Source organism: Lagenorhynchus albirostris, chromosome 15 (genome assembly GCF_949774975.1).
Source record: "Lagenorhynchus albirostris chromosome 15, mLagAlb1.1, whole genome shotgun sequence".
Classification (NCBI taxonomy): domain Eukaryota; kingdom Metazoa; phylum Chordata; class Mammalia; order Artiodactyla; family Delphinidae; genus Lagenorhynchus; species Lagenorhynchus albirostris.
The window spans coordinates 62,004,932-62,024,645 of NC_083109.1; the positions used below are offsets into that span (position 1 = coordinate 62,004,932).

At 48.8% G+C, this 19,714-nt stretch overlaps 2 protein-coding genes across 2 annotated transcripts in view; one reads left to right on the forward strand and one right to left on the reverse strand.

The window, feature by feature from the left end:
* The window catches only part of BMERB1 (bMERB domain containing 1), a 174,798-nt gene that overhangs the window by 148,187 nt on the left and 6,897 nt on the right, over window positions 1-19,714 (forward strand). The window contains exon 7 of the mRNA XM_060122659.1: window positions 19,513-19,681. Within this exon, the coding sequence (XP_059978642.1) occupies window positions 19,513-19,681 (169 nt within the window). The remainder of the gene's footprint in view (window positions 1-19,512; window positions 19,682-19,714) is intronic.
* MARF1 (meiosis regulator and mRNA stability factor 1) overlaps window positions 15,959-19,714 on the reverse strand; it is a 40,411-nt gene continuing 36,655 nt past the window's right edge. The window contains exon 27 of the mRNA XM_060122658.1: window positions 15,959-18,558. Within this exon, the coding sequence (XP_059978641.1) occupies window positions 18,314-18,558 (245 nt within the window). The 3' untranslated portion in view covers window positions 15,959-18,313. The remainder of the gene's footprint in view (window positions 18,559-19,714) is intronic.

Here is a 19,714-nt window from a genome sequence, read left to right on the forward strand (position 1 = left end):
ATAAGAAATGGATGCCCAATTCAAACTGGCCCTAGCAAAAAAGAGGATGTGCTGGAAAAAGAGCAATGGGAACCAGGGCTTCAGGGACTGGACACTGTTAGAACCCTTGCTTTCCTTCTATTTATCATCTTTACACCTCTTTGCATGTTAGCTTCATTTTCTCCTACTACACAGGCCTTCTCCCTGGGGCCAGAACTCTAGAACCATAACTTAGTAGCAGCAAGGCAACACCAGTGATTCTCTCCTGGTGTCTAAATATATAAGATTCTGATTGGCCTTTCTTGGATCGTGTTCCCACTTCCTAGGCCCATCACTCTCACCAAGAGGCTCAGAAGTTGTGATTGGCTAGATCTGTATCACATGCCCACTCCTGTAGCCACAGAGACATGAGCTGTTATCAGAAGAAAAGGGACAAAATCTTGCTAGGAAAACACGACCCAAAAGCTGCCACTATCAACTGAAGCAGCAAACCCAGTTTTCCCTGACCATCCATTAACATCCCCTGAAAACACTGTAGTACAGTGTGAAGGAATAAAGAAAGAGAAGGGCCCTGGTCCCTTCTGCAGGCCCCTAAAATCATAAGCCACATGGTCCCTGTCTAAATCCAGCATCCTCAATGGACTGTCTCTTCCATGAAAGGTAAACTAGAAAAACTCCACCGAACACTGTGGAGAAGGAGCAAGGAAACCCTTCTATGTAAGATTATGGATAGAAAAAAGAATTCTGGCAAGAAATCAAAACACCAAGCCTGCACCACATGCAAGAGGCCCAGTGTGGGGTCCAAATATACACCACCCATCTGGTGCTGGAATCCCAAGTTGAAACATTAAAATTAATCCAAAATCAGTGAAGTCTCTGGGACCCCAGCAAAGCAAATGCAAAATTGCTCAGTAGAGTCCCTTCAGCTCTCATAATACACAGCCCACACATTAAAAACAACCCCCATGAAGATGATCTCGCAATAAAAATTTTAAAACCAATGAAGAATTGAACCACCATGAGAGGAGTCAGTAGATGCAACAAAGAGGATGTCTGTCCTCCCATGAACCAGAACTAACAGACTATCTAAAGTATAAGAGATATGAGAAGGAATAATACCCAAAATGAAATAGCAAGATGCTATGAAAAAAGAATAGGTAGATTAGCAAACAATTAGCCTTCTAAAAAAAATTATTGTCACTGAAGTAAAAACTCAGTGGGTTAAACACAGAGACATAGCTGAAGGGAGGATTCATATAACTGGAAGACAGAGCTGAGGAAATTACCCAGAATGCAGCACCAAGAGACAAAGAGATAGAAAATATGAAAAAGAAGTTATGAAACATGGAGGTTAGAATAGTAAGGTCCAACTTACATTTAATAGACATTCCAAAAGGAGAGAGAACAGAGAATGACAGGTGAGGGTATCTGAAGAGATAATGTGTATTTTCCAGAATTGAAAGATATGAGCCCTCAGATTAAAGTGACTTAAACAAAATTTCTGTCATCCACTCACCAAATACTTCTTGAATGCCAGACTCTGCTGGGGTTGGCAGATACAATGGTGAGGAGAACAGAATAGGAGAAGGGCTAAAAGCTATAGTTGTGAGCCAAGGACTGAAAGCCAGTGGACCCACAGGGAGGTGGGAACAGTCACCAGGACCATATAAAATGCATGCCAGCTCTCCACACCACCTGATCTGTGACATTGAAGCAAGGCCTGGCAAGGGTTGGGATGGAACTGGGGCTGCAGATGATCAGGGCTCTCCTCACCTCACCTCTCTCTCTCTCCTGTTTCCCCTCTCTGCCTCTGCTCTCCTACCTTGCTGCAGGCTCCCGAGCAGAAAAGAAAGCAGAGCCCCCACCTAGCAAGCCCACGGTAGCCAAGACGGGGCTGGCGCTCATCAAGGATTGCTGCGGGGCCACCCAGTGCAATATCATGTAGCCCCCACATGGGGTGCCCCCGGGGCCACGGGGAACCCCCTCCCACCCTCTTGTCTTCATAGCCCCCATTTCACCGGGGCCCAAGAGCTCTCCAAGGCGGAAGGGATTGAAGGCAAGCCCATGACTGCCATCAGGGGCCGTGGGTGCGGCGGGCGGGCCAGGCCGCCCTGTACAGAGTGTAGCAATAGGGAGTCCCTCACCGTCGCATGGCCCTCCCCAGAGCATGCCGAACCCAGGAGTCTGTCTCACTGTTTATCCAACCACCAGGAAAGGTCCTCCCTCGAAAAAGTATATCTCCACTTCTCTCTAGCTGTATCTAACCCACTGTGGGAATGAACTGGGAGGGGGCATGATCCCCAGGTGTGTATAGTCGTGACTTTTCAACAGTCTGGCACCATGTTGGACACATCCCCCATCCATGCTCCTAGTTCTGCTGTCAGGCTGCCCCAAACGGCTCCACCCCCGATCTGTCCTCTCCCAGGGGCTGTGCCCTGGAGGGCTCCACACAGCCCATGTGTCTAGAGACACAGAGGGCCCATCTGTAAAGACTGAGCTTGTGTGTGGTGGTGTGGTCACGTCTCCCGCTTCCTCCCCTCCTGTGTCTGGGCACGGCTTGTATCAGGAGTGTGTCCGTTCGATCTTGGCTCTTCCTTCCCTTGCAACGTCTGTCCCAGGTGTGTGGAGCAGAGTGGGGATGGGGCCCCGGCTGGAGCACACCTAGTACTTGGGAGAGGTAGCAGAGAGCTGGGAGCTCCAACACGAGGCAAGGGCAGATGAGAAGGGACCCAGAGCAGATGCTGACCCAGGCACTCTCCACCCACGGGGGCCACCGGATGGACAGAGTGCCAGCAGGACGCCACTCACCAGCCTAACACACAGACCTCCGCAAACAACAGTGGCAGGCAGGAGAGGCGGCCTGACCCAACCGTGTCCCATCATTCGGTGGTGTATTTTAACCAGCCTAACAATTCCACCTGTGTAACTTGATGTACATTTGCTACAGCCAGCCCGGCACAGCCCATGTGACCTCTCTGTACGTGTGTGTGTGTGTGTCGTGACCGGCCTAAGTAGTTAGCATAACTCAAGATTTGCTGATGTGCAATCATCCATCAGAGAAAATAAAAATGGAAACCACGTACACAGCATTTTTAAAGTTTTTACTTTTTTCTTGACTATAGAAGTAACCCGTGTACATAGTTAATCATTTAAAAAGTACAGAAAGTATAAAGAAGTGTTTTTGTTTTTTTAACTCCCATCATTCCTCCAGCCACTCTGACATTTTGGCATATTTCCTCTCTGTCTTTTTGCATGATTTTTTTTTTCATGATTGGCATCCTATTGTACCATTCTATAACAGTTTTCTTTTTCCACTTATCATAGTATCACTATCATTCTGCCACATCATTAAAAGCTCTTTGTAAACATTAAACACTCTTCATTAATATTTACAATGGCTGCCTAGTAATCCATCTTGTGGATATACCGTAATTTATCTAACCAGTCCCTCAGTGTTGGACAATTAAGCTGTTTCTGGTTTTTCAGTATTGTAAGCTATGTCAGGATAAACATCTGGGGGGGACAAAGCTTCATCTGAATTTCTGATTTTTCCTTAAGACAAACTCCTAGAAGTAAGGTTCTAATTTAAATGGGTCACATTTTAAAAAAATATTTGTAAATCAAAAGTTAACCTCGCCGGGCGCGGTGGCGCGTGCCTGTAGTCCCAGCTACTCGGGAGGCTGAGGCAGGAGGATCGCTTGAGCCCAGGAGTTCTGGGCTGTAGTGCGCTATGCCGATCGGGTGTCCGCACTAAGTTCGGCATCAATATGGTGACCTCCCGGGAGCGGGGGACCACCAGGTTGCCTAAGGAGGGGTGAACCGGCCCAGGTCGGAAACGGAGCAGGTCAAAACTCCCGTGCTGATCAGTAGTGGGATCGCGCCTGTGAATAGCCACTGCACTCCAGCCTGGGCAACATAGCGAGACCCCGTCTCTTAAAAAAAAAAAAAAAAAAAAAAAAAAGTTAACCTGAAGGTCTCTCTAGTCACAGCAGCTTTGGAGTTGACACAAAATACCTCTGAGTTTGATGGCCCCTCCTGGTGGGCAGTGCACCATCAGCCCCTCCCGCTCTGTCACTGATGTGCTTCTGCTTCAGTCCAAGCTTCGGCCCACACAACACTTCCTGCCATTAGGAAGCTGAAGAGGCTCCCTCAGGCCACTGCCAGGGCCACCATCTGGCCTCAGAGGGCACCGCCCTAGACCAAGCATGAAGCCAGGCTGCATGAGCTTCCTAGGGCTTCCATAACATATTCCCTCAACCAGCGTACTTTAAACAACAGAAATTGATCCTCTCACAGTTCTGGAGGCTAGAAGTCAGTGTCCTCAGGGCAGTGTTCCCCCTGAAGGCTCTAGGGAACAATGCTTCCTTGCCTCTTCCAGCTCCTGGCAGCCCCTGGCAATCTGTTATTGCACCAATCTCTACCTCCATCTTCACGTGGTCTCCTCTGTCTGTGTCTCTGGTCCTCTCTTTTTATAAGGACACCAGTCATTGGATTTAGCGCCCACCCTAAATCTGGGATGACAGATCTTGATTCTTACCATAACAACTTCTGCAAAGACCCTATTTGCAAATAAGGTCACATTCTGAGATGGCAAGTAGACATGAATTTGGGGGAAGGAGTGGTGCTGAAAACTCAGCCTCTAGGCACTGGTGCTGAATCAAATCTCGGAGAGAGAGTTTTAGGTAAAGTAGAAAAGAATAGCTTTATTGCTTTGCCAGGCAAAGGGTGATGCAGTGGGCTCCTGCCCTCAAAAACTGTGTCACAACCCAGGAGAATTTGGTAAGGAGTTTTACAGCAATGGTTTAGGGTAGGGTTGCTGATAAAATTAGGGTGTGTGCAGGGCCTGCACTCCTTTAATTTGATCTCAGGTAATCTCTTGATGAGCTTCTCTGGTTCCTTTAATCTGGCCTCAGGTGGTCTTCTCTGGAATAAAGAATGACAACATCTTCCATTTATTGGGGGTTTTAGTTCTGTAAAGAGCTCAAAGATATTTTTATGTGTATCCCTTGAGGCAGAACCAGGACCCTTCCCCAAGGCTGCACTATTGTTTCTTTACTGCTCCTACCCTGTCTCTGCGTCCCCTCCCTTCCCTGATTAGCAACTGTTCAAATCTGCCCTTTGGAACTCAGGGAAGGTCATGGAGGCTGGGGTTTATTCCCTACAAACAAGAAAGGGGAGACAGAAAGGCTTCCATGCCCAGGAGCCCCATGGGGTCCTGCTCGGTTTCAGGGTGACACTATTTAACCTGACTATGCAGATTCTTCCCACTCTTGCAATAAAAACTCAGGCTGCAAAGGGCCCGCCACACTCCCTTCCTGGTGGAAAACGTGTGTCTGGAAGGCCTGACCTCAGACCAATTAGACAGCAGTCACTCACTGCTCCAACAAGCTAAAAAAAATCAAAACCCTCATAAAAATCCTGCCTCTAGTACACCCACTGAGCTCTGGGGAACATCGTAACTTATGGTCCTACCATTCCTATTGATTTTTTTAAAGCCAATAAACCACCATTTATTGAGGTTTTCACAGAAGAGCAGAAGAAAGTAATTATTCAAGGTGCTCCCAGATCACCAGGGCTGCCTGCAAAGCTGGGAAACCTTGCAGGCCTCAGGGTCCCACACCCCCAGACTTACTCCTTTTGGAAGTTGGTTGGGAGGGAACATGATGATAACTGGAGAAACATTTATTGAAAGCCTATCGCTGTGCACTGAACATGTATGCACATTTTCTTTTCTGTTCTTCATGTCAACCCCACAAGGCAGATCTTATTACTGATACCCGAAAACTGGGTTTGCCTCTTGGTGGGTGTTGAGCCAATAGACACAACCAAGCCAAAGATCAGGAGAAGGAAGGATTTATTATTACTTGCAGCAAGTAAGGGGAACATCAGGGTTCTTTCCCAAAGCAGTGCCTCCCCAACAGCAAAATTGGGGAGGTTTTAAGCTAAAGGTACATGCATATTCATGAAGGGGCTTGAGCAGAGGAGAATTCAGCATAGAATTGGGCCCAAGGTTGACAGAGTCCAAGCCTTAGTTGACTGAAGTCAGGAGGGTCAACCTCATCATTCCATCCTCCACCTGGGTGGGGTCCTTAGTTCCTGCAGAACTCAAGCACTGTATCAGATTGTGATGTATAGCCCTTGAGGAGGCACTAGGACTCCGCTTTATCACTGCACTATTGTTTGACTGTCTTTTCTCTGTTCCTGTCTTCTTTTGTCCCCTTAAGATCATTGATGACTGGGACCTGTTCAAGGGCAAGAATCGTGGCCAGGCTTAGATCACCAAATGGCTTAGGCCAAAATGGGTTCTCTTATGTCAAGAAAGCCATGCCTGGTTCTCTTTCTCTGGGGACTCCCTAGCCCTATCTTCTTACTGTATTACTTCCACTCTGTAGATGAGGAAGTGGTCCAAGGTGCCATGGGCAGTTAGTGGTGGGATGGCCATTCATTCTCCCCCACCCCCGGCCCCCTCCGGTAGCCTCAACTGTCCTTCCTCTCCCCATCAGTGTTTAAGCAAATCCCTCCCACTAACAAACAACCCTCTATTCCTTCTTCCCTTGAGGCTCCTGAAACTACACACCTGGTCTCAGATTGGGACATGAACCCAATCGCACCTTAGATGGGATTCGAATCCAGCCAAAACTCAGATTGGGACTTGAATCCATGGGCTGGGACTCAAACCTACTGTCTTTTAGTTAGAATCACTCACCTGGTGTCAGGACTTACTGAAGCTCGGGTTCTTTATGTCTCAGCGCAGAAGGAATTCAGCAAGAGGCAGAGTGATAGGCAAGAAGTAGATTTATTCACATAGGATGCCTGGGAGGGATACAAGCAGGTAGTTCTGCCCTGAGAACTAAGCGGGAAAGCTGGTTTATTTAGGGAGATACACACTCCATAGACAGAGTGTGAGCCACCTCAGAAGGCGACAGGCCCCAAAATATGGGGTGGTTAGTTTTTGTGGGCTGCGTAATTTCATAGGCTAATAAGTGAGAGGATTATTCCAATGATTTCGGGGGAAAGGGACAGGGTTTTCCAGGAATTGGGCCACCACCCACTTTTTGGCCTTTTATGTTTGGCCTTGGAACTGTCATGGTGCCTGTGGGTGTATCATTTATCATACGCTAATGTAATGAGCATACAATGTGGCTCAAGGTCCACTGGAAGTCAAATCTTCTGCCATCGTGGGCCTAATTGGTTCTAACCAGTTTATGTTGTATTCTCAGTGGCCCTGTCATTCTTTTAAAGGTTGTGCCATGCCCCCTTCCCTCTGTCTCAGTCTCATCCCCCCTGCTTGCTTGGATCCCTCTTTGAACTGGGGCTGCAGAAAGCTTCTTTGGGTTTTTGGTTCTTCTGGCCACGCTCTCTGTTGGCACCTCTCCTGGACCTTCACACGTTATTCTCGTGCCAAGAACTTCTCAGATTCCCTGCCAGCCTTTCTCTGATCTACCTGTGCACCACTTTGAAGCCAAAATGGCCTCCTTAAAGTACAAATCTATCCGGGTGTGTTGCTTCCCAGTTTAAAACTCTCCTGCACCTTCTCCTCCATCCTTGTAGTCTTGGGGCTTGGACCTGGTTTTCAAAGCCTTACTCAATCTAGCCCCTGCGTGTCTCTCCCACCTCCTTCCTCACCGCTCCTCCAGCTTCAGACCCTTGATCACACCAACGTTTAAGGGAACAGACTGAGTAGGAGCAGCTGGGAAGGAAGAAGGAACACCAGGCGATGTCAAGGAGGGTGTATGCTGCAGCATCCAACTTGACCCAGAAGTCATGCACCCATAAGAATTTTATGAAAAGGCCCTACAGGACTTTGCAACAGGATTGGCTTGCGAGAATTTTAGCAAGGCGCTGGTGTGGGAGCCAGATGCATCTGGCAGGGAGTGATCCCTTACACTCTATCCCACTGGAGGGAGGGCTCATCACTCCTATGTGGCAGATGGGGAACTGAGGCTCAGAGAGGGGAAGTGACTAGCCCAAGGTCACACAGCATGTAAGTGGTAGAGCACCAGGACTCGAGTCTGAGAGCTGGCGTGAGAGCCAGGGCCAGGTGTTTATTTCTCATTTCTAATCCCAGCAGCATCACCACCCCACTCCCTGTTGAGCTGTGCTCAATTAGAGGTGACTCATGGCCATGCCAGCAGCCACAGAGGCTCTTATGAACCTTTCCATTCTGTGCTGGCTGGACAGCCCTGGGCTGCAGGGGCTCAACAACTCAGCTCATCTGCAGCTTGAGAAGAAGCAGTTACAACGTGCCCAAGGCCACCAGCCAAGACTCAGGACAGCTGGGAGGCCATCAGGGGCTGGGGCGAGACTCTCAGGAAAGCTGGTTTGAGGAGCACATGTCCAGTCACTTTTCCCTACATGTGTCTCGAGAATGCCTCCCTTGGCAGGTACCAGGGAACACAGCGATGAACCAGAGCGGGACAGTCCTGCCTTCGGGTACCTTACGTTCTAGGGAGGGAGACCAGCATCAACTGCCCAGCGGGATTAGCCGCAGGGAAGGGAAGCTAGAAAGTGAGGAAGGGCTCCGGCTTGGTGTCAGCCTGCCGGGGTTAAGATCGACCACTCCCTGTGTAAGCCTGGGGGGGTTCCTTCACCTCTCTGGGCCTAGGTGTCCAGATCTGTGAAATGGAGAGAACCACGGGGGTGGGTGGGGGTAAATGAGACAGTGCATGGGAGGGGTTACAGCAAGGCACAGGGCGAAGTGGATTATTATTGCCTACATCTGCATGTAGGAAGCTGGAAACACAGAAAGGCTGCCCAAACCTGCCTGTGGTTCTTGGAGGGCTGGAGGCTGGGGATGCAGGGTGAGCAAGCCCAACCCGGGTCCTGCCCTCGTGAAGCTAATAGTGAGCAGAGCCGTGGACACGCGGCCATATGACAAAAGTGGCTGTAACCTAAATGTTGGCCAAGGCCCGTTCCACGTGCTTCCCCAATGTCTGCACCATCCTGGGCATATAGTTCCACAGTCACACCTGGCCCTGACTGCACCCCCATCCACTCTCTACAGCCCTCATGTCCTCCCCACACCCTTCCCCTCCCTCTACTTCTGCCAAGTCCCTCTACTTCTGCCAAGTCCACGTGGAACTCAGCCCCAGAAACTGATGCTGAAATCTCAGCCTCTGTGCACTGGTGCCAAATCGAATCATGGAGACAGAGTTTTGGGTGAAGTAGAAAAAAATAGCTTTATTGCTTTGCCAGGAAAAGGGGGACACGGCAGGCTCGTGCCTCTCAAAATTGTGTGTCTCAACCCAGGAGGATTTGATGAGTTTTATAGCAATAGTTCAAGGGGGGGGGTTGCTGACAACATTAGGGTGTGTGCAGGGCTGGCACTCCCTTAATCTTGTCTCAGGTGGTGGGTCTCCTAATCTTGATGAGCTTCTCTGGTCCCCTTAATCTTGCCTCAGGTGGTTTCCTGGCTGTTCCTCCCTTGATTAGCAACTGTTCGAATCTGCCCTTTGGAACTCAGGGAAGGTCATGGAGGCTGGGGTCTATTCCCGACAAACAAGAAACAGGGGACAGAAAGACTTCCATGCCCAGAAGCCCCACAGGGTCCTTCTCGGTTTCAAAACCATGCTGCTCAAGGTCTCCCGACCTTCCAGAAGGATTATGGGAGTGGGAGGGGGTTTGCATCACAGCCCCACAAACCGGTGATGCTGGACTCCTTGATTCCCATTTCCATCAGCTCTGCCACTGGCCACCCTCTTGCTCACCCCATCCCCAGGCCTCTCCACCAGCAATTTCCCTTTCACTTTCTTCGAACAATTCAGCTCCCTCCAGCCTTTGCCACTGACCTCAACTTGCATCCCCTTTGCATTTCCAGAGAAGCCTCAGCTGTGCTGCCAGCCAGCTCCAGGCTCATGTCCCGCCCACAAAGATGATTCATTTCTCTCCTGATAAGATACACGTGCCTCATGGTTCCTCTCTCAGGAAAAGCCCCAGCATCAGGTTTGGTTTGTCATGAAGAATTGTGGGCTTTCTCTGTCACACTAGCATGGGGTGAGCACAGAGGCTGTGGGAACATGGGAGGGGGCGGCTAATGGAGTCTGGGGTGCAGGTGAAACTGTGCAACTCAGATCGGGACTTGGACCCACGGGCCGGGGCTGGAAGCCAGCCAAAACCCAGATTGGGACTTGAACCCACAATATTTTAACTGAGGTCACACACCCAGTCTCAGGGCTTGATGAAGCTCAGATTCTCGGTGTCTCGTGGCAGAAAGAATTCAGTGAGAGACAAAGTGATAGGTAAGAAGTGGATTTACTTAGAGAGAAACACACTCCACAGACAGAGTGTGGGCCATCTCAGAAGGTGAGAAAGGCACCAGGGTATGGGGTTGTCAGTTTTTATAGAGGCGGGTAATTTCATAGGCTAATGAGTGGGAGGAGTATTCCAGCTATTTCAGGAAGGGGCGGGGATTTCCCGAAATTGGGCCACCGCCCACGTTTTGACCTTTATGGTCTGGCCTTGGAACTGTTATGGCAACTGTGGGTGTGTCATTTAGCTTGCTGATGTGTTACGAGGAGGCTTAATGTCTAGTGGAAGTCGACTCATCCTCCATCTTGGACCTATTTGGCTCTAATCAGTTTATATCGTATCCTTGGGCTCTGTCACTATTATAAAGGTTGTGCCTTGCCCCCTTTCCTCCTGTTTCACAGGGACTTGTCCTGAGGGAGGACACATCTCAGCAACAAGACGTGGCAGGGAGGGGAGCTGGAGGAGGAGTGGGGGGTAGCGTGTGGGCAGGGAGCCACCCACTCAGAGGGCTCTCCTGGGCTGCAGGAACCTCTCAGTGCCCCCCTCCGTACCCCGTGTGGAACTAGAACTCTCTGCATTGGGATTTGTTTAAGAAAAAAAAATTCAACTAAATAAACTTTAAAGATCTTATTGGCTTTATTCAGTGAATCAGGTGGCATCTAAACTAGCAGATAGACACTCTGAGGGACTGTACAACATGAGACTTTTATAGGCAGAAGGGAACAGGACAAGGAAGTTACCCCAGACCAAACAGCAGGGAGATTATGGCAAGGTCTCTTTCCTTTAGGGGATGACAGGGGGCCATCAGGCAGATGACGATTCCTAATCAACTGGTTAGGGCTGAAACTGTAGTGAAGTCTTGTTTTGGTGACATGGGGCTTAGCATAAGTGACTCCATTTAGTGCCTGTTGACTTGTTTTTAACAGATCTTTTTGGCTGTAAAAGACCCAAACTGAAGCCAAACAGGCAAAAACATAAGGGCACTTCCTGGCTCCTGGGCTGGGATGTCCCGAGGTCTAGGGTACCAGCAGGTCCAGGGATTCAAACGATGTCACCTGGGCCTGTTTTCCATGTTTTGCTACCTCTCCATCCCACCTCCCTCGTGCCGGCTTTGTCCTTGTATGGCTCCAGCTATAGCTCCTGGCTTCCATTCCCTGGGCCTTCTGGAGGAACAATCCAGAGATTTCAACAAGAATGCTAGCCTGGAGTCTCCCAGGCCTGGCTAGGGTCACATGCCCAGCCCCGAATCACTTGCTGGACCATGGGGTGCAGATCTCTCTCAGCCAAGCTGGGGTCCAAAGGCTGACTCTGGGGATAGAGTGTGATGTCAGCCCAGTTGTGCCAGAAGAGGAGAGAAGAGATGCTGGGAAGTTAAAAACAAGTGTCTGCTGCCTTTTACTAAGAAACAGGACTTCCCTGGCCGTGCAGTGGTTAAGACTCTGCGCTTCCACTGCAGGGGGTACGGGTTCGATCCCTAGTGGGGGAAATAAGATCCCACATGCCACATGCCGCGCGACGCAGCCAACACACAAAAAAAGGAGAATAACAAACAGGCTTTCAGAGCAGGGAAGGGGTTTGTTAAGGTCACCAGCGAGCTTGCTGAAGCCAAGACAGAACTCAGAGCCCTTGGGCTGACTCAGTTCTCTGTGTCCCCTTCTCTCTCTGACATCCGGCCCAGCCCCGTGGGCAGCTCAGGCCTGAAAGGAATGCAGTGGTTCTGGGACTGTCAGTCCCCCATGGGCCTCTAGCATGCTCTTGACTTGCTTTACCAAAGAGCTGTTTGTTCAGGTTCGAACAGCAACTGTTTACCCATGAGAACCACAATCTATGCATTTGGAGAGAAGAAACCCCAGAGGAAGCATTTCTGTGGCTTTAGTCTTCGAACAAAGCGTGGCCCTGGGCCAGCCAGCTCCGAGCCTATGGGCCCCACTTTCAGTCCTCAACCCCCAGAGAGGCCTGGGAGCCTATTCGACAATATTAAGATAATTTTTTATTTTGAAATTTTTTTTTTTGGCCATGCCGCGCGGCTTGCAGGATCTCAGTTCCCTGACCAGGGATTGAACCTGGGCCACGGCAGTGAAAGCCCAGAATCCTAGTCACTAGGCCACCAGGGAACTCCCCTATTTTGAAATAATTTTGAATTTATAGAAGTTGTCTTTAAAACAGTACAAAGAATCCCTGTACACCCTTTGACTCAGATTCAGTGATTGCTAGCGTTTTGCTACGTCTGCTTCATCACTCCCTTTCTCTACGTGCTTGTTTTTTTCCAAGAATGACTTTAGCTGCAGACATGATGTTGCTTCACCCTTAAATCCTTCAGCGCGTATTAAAGAACAAGGGTTCTCTTTCCTATTACAGAACAATTTGCAAAGCCCAGTGACACGACACTATGATCTAGCATTTACATTTTATTGATTGTCCCAATATTTTCCATTATTCTCCTCCTCTGCTATACAGAATCTGGTCCAGGAACAAGTGTGCTATGTGTTGCCCCGTCTCTTTAACCTTCTTCAATCGTTTTGTCTTTCATGACCCTGACAGCTTTGAAGAGCCTAGGCCGGTGGGTTTTTTTGCTGACCTGGGCCCTTGAACTCTTTAATCAATAGAAATTGATAAGAGGCCAGACGAGAAATTCAGGCAAGGCTTTACTGGGACTCATGCTGCAAGCACAAGGGAACGAAAACAAGAAACAGGTGCCCTTGCTCGCTTTCCAAGGGCTGGCAAGCTGGTTCCTTCAATAGGGTGAGGTTGGGGGCAGACTGGTGGGTCCACTGGAAGGGTGGCTTAGGTGGCCTGCCCACCCCCTCGGTGGTGCCGTGTACAGGAATCATGTGCAGTACCCTGCTTTTGCTCCTGGCACATCACAAGTGGCAGTTTGCTTGTGGCCATTTTGTATCTTATTGTTCATCATTGCTCCAACTGCGCATGCATGCAGTTATTTTTAGTCCCTTGTGTAGTTTCTTTGTATCTGTCGCTCAAGGAGACATTTGTCCAGGGGCAGGAACAAGCACTCCTGTGGAGGGTCCCAGGTCCCAGCCTATCTCAGTTTTAGCCGACAATCTGCACCTTAAACATGTTTTCCTGGTGATCCTGACTCCCTCTCTGGTCTCCCTGTCTGAGCCCCGAGTCCTGCTGCTATGGGGGAGGCCTGTGTCTTACTCACTGGGGGCCCCACAACTGGCTCAGGGCCTGGCACCCACTGGCTCCAGAAAGACTAGACTTCGGAGCTGTGTAGACAGGAACTCCAGCCCAGCTGTGCCACAGAGTGGCTTGGTCAATGGCTCACCCTCTCCAGCTTCACTGTCCCCATCTGTAACCTCACCATGGGGGTGGAGAGTGGTTGGGTTGGTCAGTCTTTAAGGCCTTGCAGCTTTGAAGCTTGGTTGTTGACCCTCAGAAGGTTGAGCCCAGCCCAGGGATCCCTTTCCTCCCGCACCAGGAGCTGGAAACTGGATGTCTTAGGCCTCTGATGTCAGTCACTCACTCAGATTCATCAACTACGGATAAATTTACGTATCATCCATGTAAATTCATCTGCTGAAACTAGGAGTTGCTTCTAACTAATGGAAGTTGGCAAAGGTGATGGGAAGTCATTTCCTTGATTAGGTTACATTACACAAGCCTCCCTCTTAGAGGACTGGAAATTCTCCTTGCTGGCTTGATGAACTGAGCTGCCATTCTGAGGAAGCCCAAGTGGCCGGGAACTGTAGGCAGCCTCCAGGGTCTGCAGGTGGCTTCCAGCTGACAGCCAGCAGAACCCAGGGCCCTCGGGGGGGCTGGGGTGGGGGGAGATGCGGGAGGGTCAGCAGAGGCCAAGCCTCAGAGTCCATGTGCAAAACATCACTGGTCTCCCCACGTACAGAAACGAAACAGGGATTCCACTTCAGAACAGAGCTTTCTTTTCCGAAACTTCTTTCCTGATTCCATGTCTGGCCCAAACACACTAGGCTCAACTAACACCGAGGGCTGGGCCCCTACAGCCTGTGGGTGGGTCTGTCTGCACTCACTGTGACTCAGGTCTGCGAGGGAGAAGGGGTGGGAGCAGGGTCGGGGTTCTCTCACACCAGGCCCCGCATCGGGAAGGCTTTCGGGCAGAGATGGACGGGCCACCCTGACCACTGCAGCGCCCCTAGCTGGTTCACCAATGTGGGATGAGGGGCCCAGCGGCCAGGTCTTTAGCTTCAACTACAGATGCTTCTTCTCCTTTCCTCCTCTGGACCCTAAATTCTCCCCATTTCCAAATCCTTCCTTCCCAGGACATGTGAATCCTTCTCTTCATCTTGCTGAGGAAGGTTCTGGCCCTCAATCTCTGATCTTGTCCCACACACCTGAAAACTGAGGGGCCTGCTTTCCCACCAGTTCTATAATTTGCCAACTGCATCCCAAAGGCGACCAGGTTTCCTCACATTCCAACCTAAGCTGTGCCGCAGGGCTGCCTACCTCCCAGGGAGAGACTAGAACTCTCCTGGGAGAGAGACTCGACACTCAGCCTTGAAAGTATTAATCCACGCAAGCAAATTAGATCAGTCTCCACTGCATGTCTCCCCCAAGAGTGGCATTAGTTAGACCAGGCTGATGCTGTAGAATCACATTAGCAGCTGGGAGATTGGCCAGCGACGGTACGAGCCTGCAGTATAGCCATGCAGGAGGGTGTGAGGTCAGGCAAAGCAGTGACGGAGACCTTGCTGACTGCTGGTTTATGGGGCAGAGCCAGGATTCCTGCTCCTCCCCAGCCCTAGAGCCAATATGTGACCTGTCCCCACCCGCGAACGGGGACTAGAGCAGGTCCCTGCTGCAGGAGGGACAGGGGTGCTTCTGAGGACTCGGACTCTGCCCATATGAAGCAGCTAGAAACCAGAGAAGCTAAGTCCCAAAGCACGAGGCTCCTCATGGTAAAGGGAACACACAGGTCAACTGCACATCTGAAGTCAGGTCCTAGAAGGTCACATCCATCTCCTCTGTGTGGACAGGTCTGCTTTCACTCTGACCACGTCTGCTAGGCTGCCATCTCCAGACCGGATGGGAATTGCACAAAGATAAATGTGATGCCCTGTTTCAACCTGCAATCTAGACCTTCCAAATTCCCTTGCCCCCTCTAAAGGGGCACAGTGGCTGCTCAAGTTTCCTGGCAAAAACTGGCTACCGTGAAAGGTGTTTTGAAAGGATTGCCAGAGGTTTTTAAGAGACTTTTAATGTTGAACTTTAAAAAAACTGCACTTCATCAAGAAGCAATTTACCCGAACATTCAAGTCCCTTCTGGGTCCTTTCAAAATCCTGAGACGGGAGTGGAGAGTGGGTGGGGAGTAACAGTGGTCTCAGGAAAAGGGCTTCACAATGGAATCTGTGAAAGAAGTCTCTTTCAAATAGGCTATTCAAAAAGCATGCTTGGCAGTGACAAAAACCAAGGTGGCCTGCAAAATGGATTTCTTTCCCAGGGAGAGAGTTCCTAGGAATTATCCCAAGTTTTATAACTGGAGGGTATTTGTGATTATTGTATTTCCCCCAAACGATTATGAGCTGGAGCGAGGCTGGAAACCCTGGAGGGTCCTGACCACGAAGGGCCAATAGTCCAGTCACCTGCCAGGGCCAGATGCCAAATTTAAAGAGGCTCTAAGACGACAGACCAATTTGTTTTCCATCTCAGAGATTCTCAGAAGGGATGAGAAGCTGACACAACTGGGCTGGTATACAATCCCCCACCTCAAACAAACAAAACACTCACTTGCAAAACTCAAATTTGATGCTTGCTTTTAAAGTTTATTGACAACTGTTTGGTCCCAACACACAAAACAGCACTTGAACCACAGAAAAAGTGTTCAAACAAAGTAGACAGTTAAGAAAAACATCTCTTCCCCCAAGCTCAATCCAAAACAAACAGTGCAAGATGGGAAAGGGGGTTTTGATGATAACTTTTGTCTTTTTTTAAACAGATAAATCTAATCTGGTACATCTTTCCACCCAGAAATAAAGAATTTCGTTGTCTTAATTCTCATACATCGTTCTGTCACATCATTCAATTAAACCTCTAGATTAAAAAAAAAATAGCAATTGGACTGGCCATTGTGGAGTACATTACGAACACAACGAGCTTCGCTGTATTCTCACACCTTCAAACAGCGATTGTTGGAGTCACACACGCGTCCCAGGCTGACAGGTGACTCCAGGGAACAATTCAACCACGCCCACACCACAGCGCACAACTCCAGTCTCTTCTTTGTCTGTTGCCCAAAGAAGCTGCTCTTTGAGGCTGTCCCTAGTGACTTGTAATGGTGCCTCTTACATCTTTAAAGTCCACATTCTTTACCTTCGAGCAAAACTAAAGTCCACGTGTGCAAACTCAGCCTTATGAAATCTCAGAATAAGGCCACTGATGTTCTCAACACCAACTTTGTCACACTGTTTAAAAGCTTCTTACAAAAAAGTGCACCTTTGCATTTTACTTCCTGTCACACTGTGTCGGTAGAGGAAATGCCTTTGGGAGGACTCAAGAGTGCCATGATGCCTAGAAGGCTTTCCCAGGGCCGTTCCATCTTGGTTGGGGCCATGTGCTGAGAACTGGGAATCACTGGCTTCATTTAAAAAATTTGGGGAACAAAAAATCTTACTTGTAAAAATCTCTCAATAGCCCTTATTTTGTGGCATTTTATCAAAATGCTGGCTATGAAATCAGAGCCCATTTTCTGGCTTTCTAGAAGTTACAAAATATAATCATTTCCCCAAAAGAAACCATCTAACTAGTGGAAGACCTTATGCCTACAGGTTTTTTCTGCTCTATGAACGAATCCGCCTTTTTGCCCAACAAATACAACCCATTGTAAATGTCAGGTTTCTCCAGGAGGCATAAGAGGCTGCCTGTCACCGGATGCCTCAGCCACCTCAAGGCGAAGGTCATTCCACAGGGCAGTGCTCCCTCAAAAGCTGGCTTTTCCCAAATGCCAACATCAGACACCACAAAAAAACCCAAACATGCTTCCAACAGCAAGAAGTAACAGAGTAAAAGCAGACACTATTAAAAGACACTGAGTTAACAGACACAAATACTCACACACAAAGCTTCCCAGCTATCAAAACCAGCTTTAAAATTATGAATACAAGGTTAAGTTGATCAACCTTGGCCTTCCTATATATAGATAGAATTTCTGTCTCTTCCTAGTGGAAAGAGCATTGATACCGTTCCTGTTAAAGCACCTCCCTCCTCAGCTCTGATTTGTAATTTATGCATTTGATGCATATTTTAGAAAATCAGACTCTCTTCCCAACATTGCCTCTCGACACACAATAATGTGTGTTGGAATTCAAATGCTGACTTTAAATTCATGACACCAAGACCATCTCCTTTTCCTTAACCTAACCCATATCAAACTGGAACTTAACATAAAAGGGAAGCTTAAAACATCCTTGACTTTCTAGAAAGCTCCTAAATGGAACCCCAAAGTGGAAACATTTTTAAAAATCTGTGATGAAGCCACATTTGTCAACTACAGACATAGTTAAATAAAAAACAAGGCACGCTTACAAGTCACAGGGAAGCCAGGAGCCTTCACATCCAACCAGAAAATACATTCTTCCTGCCTCGCCCACCATTCTCCTTCAGTGTTGTGATTGCACAGGATCACAGAACAGGCTTTGCTTCAAAGACACCTCATGCATTTGATTAATACTGTCTGAAAACATCAGTAAGCAAAGGCTTAGAGACTATATTATGCTACATGTAAGATTTTACCACTGACATGGCCTGATGGAAGTAAAACCACTTCCTCCTTGCTGAGTTCTCACTGCTGTCTTCTTACGGAACACCATTACACTTCATAGTAACTAACAAAAATTTGTCAAAATATATTAAGGATTCTTTAACAAATGACAGAATTTTTTTTTTTCCAAATAAGTGGGGGAAAAACCGAAAGAAAAAATTCAGCTCAAAGCTGTGTCAATGTAAGAGAAACAAAACATTATGGAATATGTCTAAAGATGAAGTAACTGGTTTCTAGGGGGTCTTCATTAAAACAGAAAAGGTTTTTTTGAACCCACTTTTGTGTGCAGAATCAGACAGTGCTTTCCCATCCTAATTCTATGTTCAAAACGAGACTCAAAGCTTGGTTATAGGTGCAAAGGAAAAGTTGGCTGCCAATTTTACTCTGTTTTTGGGTTGCTTTTTGGCTGGGCTTTCCACAGGGTCCTTGCTGAGCAGCGACTCTGGGGTTTCCGTGGAGAGGCAGGGAGGCACTGGGACAGCTGCTGAGATGCCAGATGAGCTGGAATCAGAGGGCAGGTTTTCGTTCTTCATTGGTATTGGAATTTCCATTTTCTCTTCTTGGTTTAAAACCATAATTTCTGTAAATACAGGAAAGCAAACACATTCAGTTCTAGGACCTGCAAAAAGTGTTCGTTTTCAGTTTTCCTCATTTCTCAAAAAAATAATCCCCAAATGTCACACCTATGCCATAATTTACTTATTAGCTCTGTGGCCAGTATTATGTGTCACATAAGTCAAACATTTATAAACTTCATCTCAGGTCTCCCTTGAATTACAAAACTTCAGAGACCTTCGTTTTTGGCTACAAATCAATGCGCAGTGGTTTAACATTTTTTTCCACTTTCTCTGCCCATTCATTCTCTGTCAGGTAGTTAAGGACCCATAAGCCACATGTGACCTAAAGACCTTCAGACCAGGAGGGGCCTTGGTACCAGGGGGCCCTGGCCTATTCCACTGACAGAGTACCGTGCTCTTCGTGCACCCAAGGTGGGGCTGGGGAGGGGGAGTGGGGAGCAGGGCAAGCAGAGATAAGGGGAGAACTGCACAGAGTCAGAAGTACCCTCAAAAATCCAGGAAGTGAAGCAGCCACTTTTCCCAGAGCGCGCACAGGCTGCTCTTTCTCTGGCTGAGCCACAAGTAACTAGCCTGCTGTAGGTACAGAGACACTGCTTGGAAGTGATGTGTCCTTATACCTTGGACTGCCACTGCATGTGCAAGGGGCTCCCGCACCAAAGGAACACAGAGGCTGAGGGTGACGGCGGGGAGGCAGAACCTCAGCGCAGCTCTCAGGCTGACTCGCTGGGGAGAATAACGGACAGAACTGCCAGGACCGCTCAGGTTATTTCTCTCCCCGACACACAGGGATGGTTGAACTCAGTACACTAAACACACCAAGGCTACACCCACAGAAGAGCTAACGTCAATTTCCCACCAAGTCTATGCTTCTAGGGGAACCACCCCCGCCATCTCCACAGCCCAGGTCCAGCTCCACAGCCAGGTAGGTATACGTCTCCTCACTGACTATCTTCCAGATAAACAGCCTCAGCTCTTTCACTGGGTGACGGTGCCAAAGGTGCCAAAGGCTGCTAAGAAGACCGAGGCCTGTGGTCAGCAGGGTCATCTCCTGGACGGCAGTGTCAGCAAAGCGGGGAAGGACCACCCAACAGAGGAGACGACAAGGGAAGGACCTCGACAGAGCAGGTGGGCCGGCCTCTCAGGAGGCCAGGGACACGA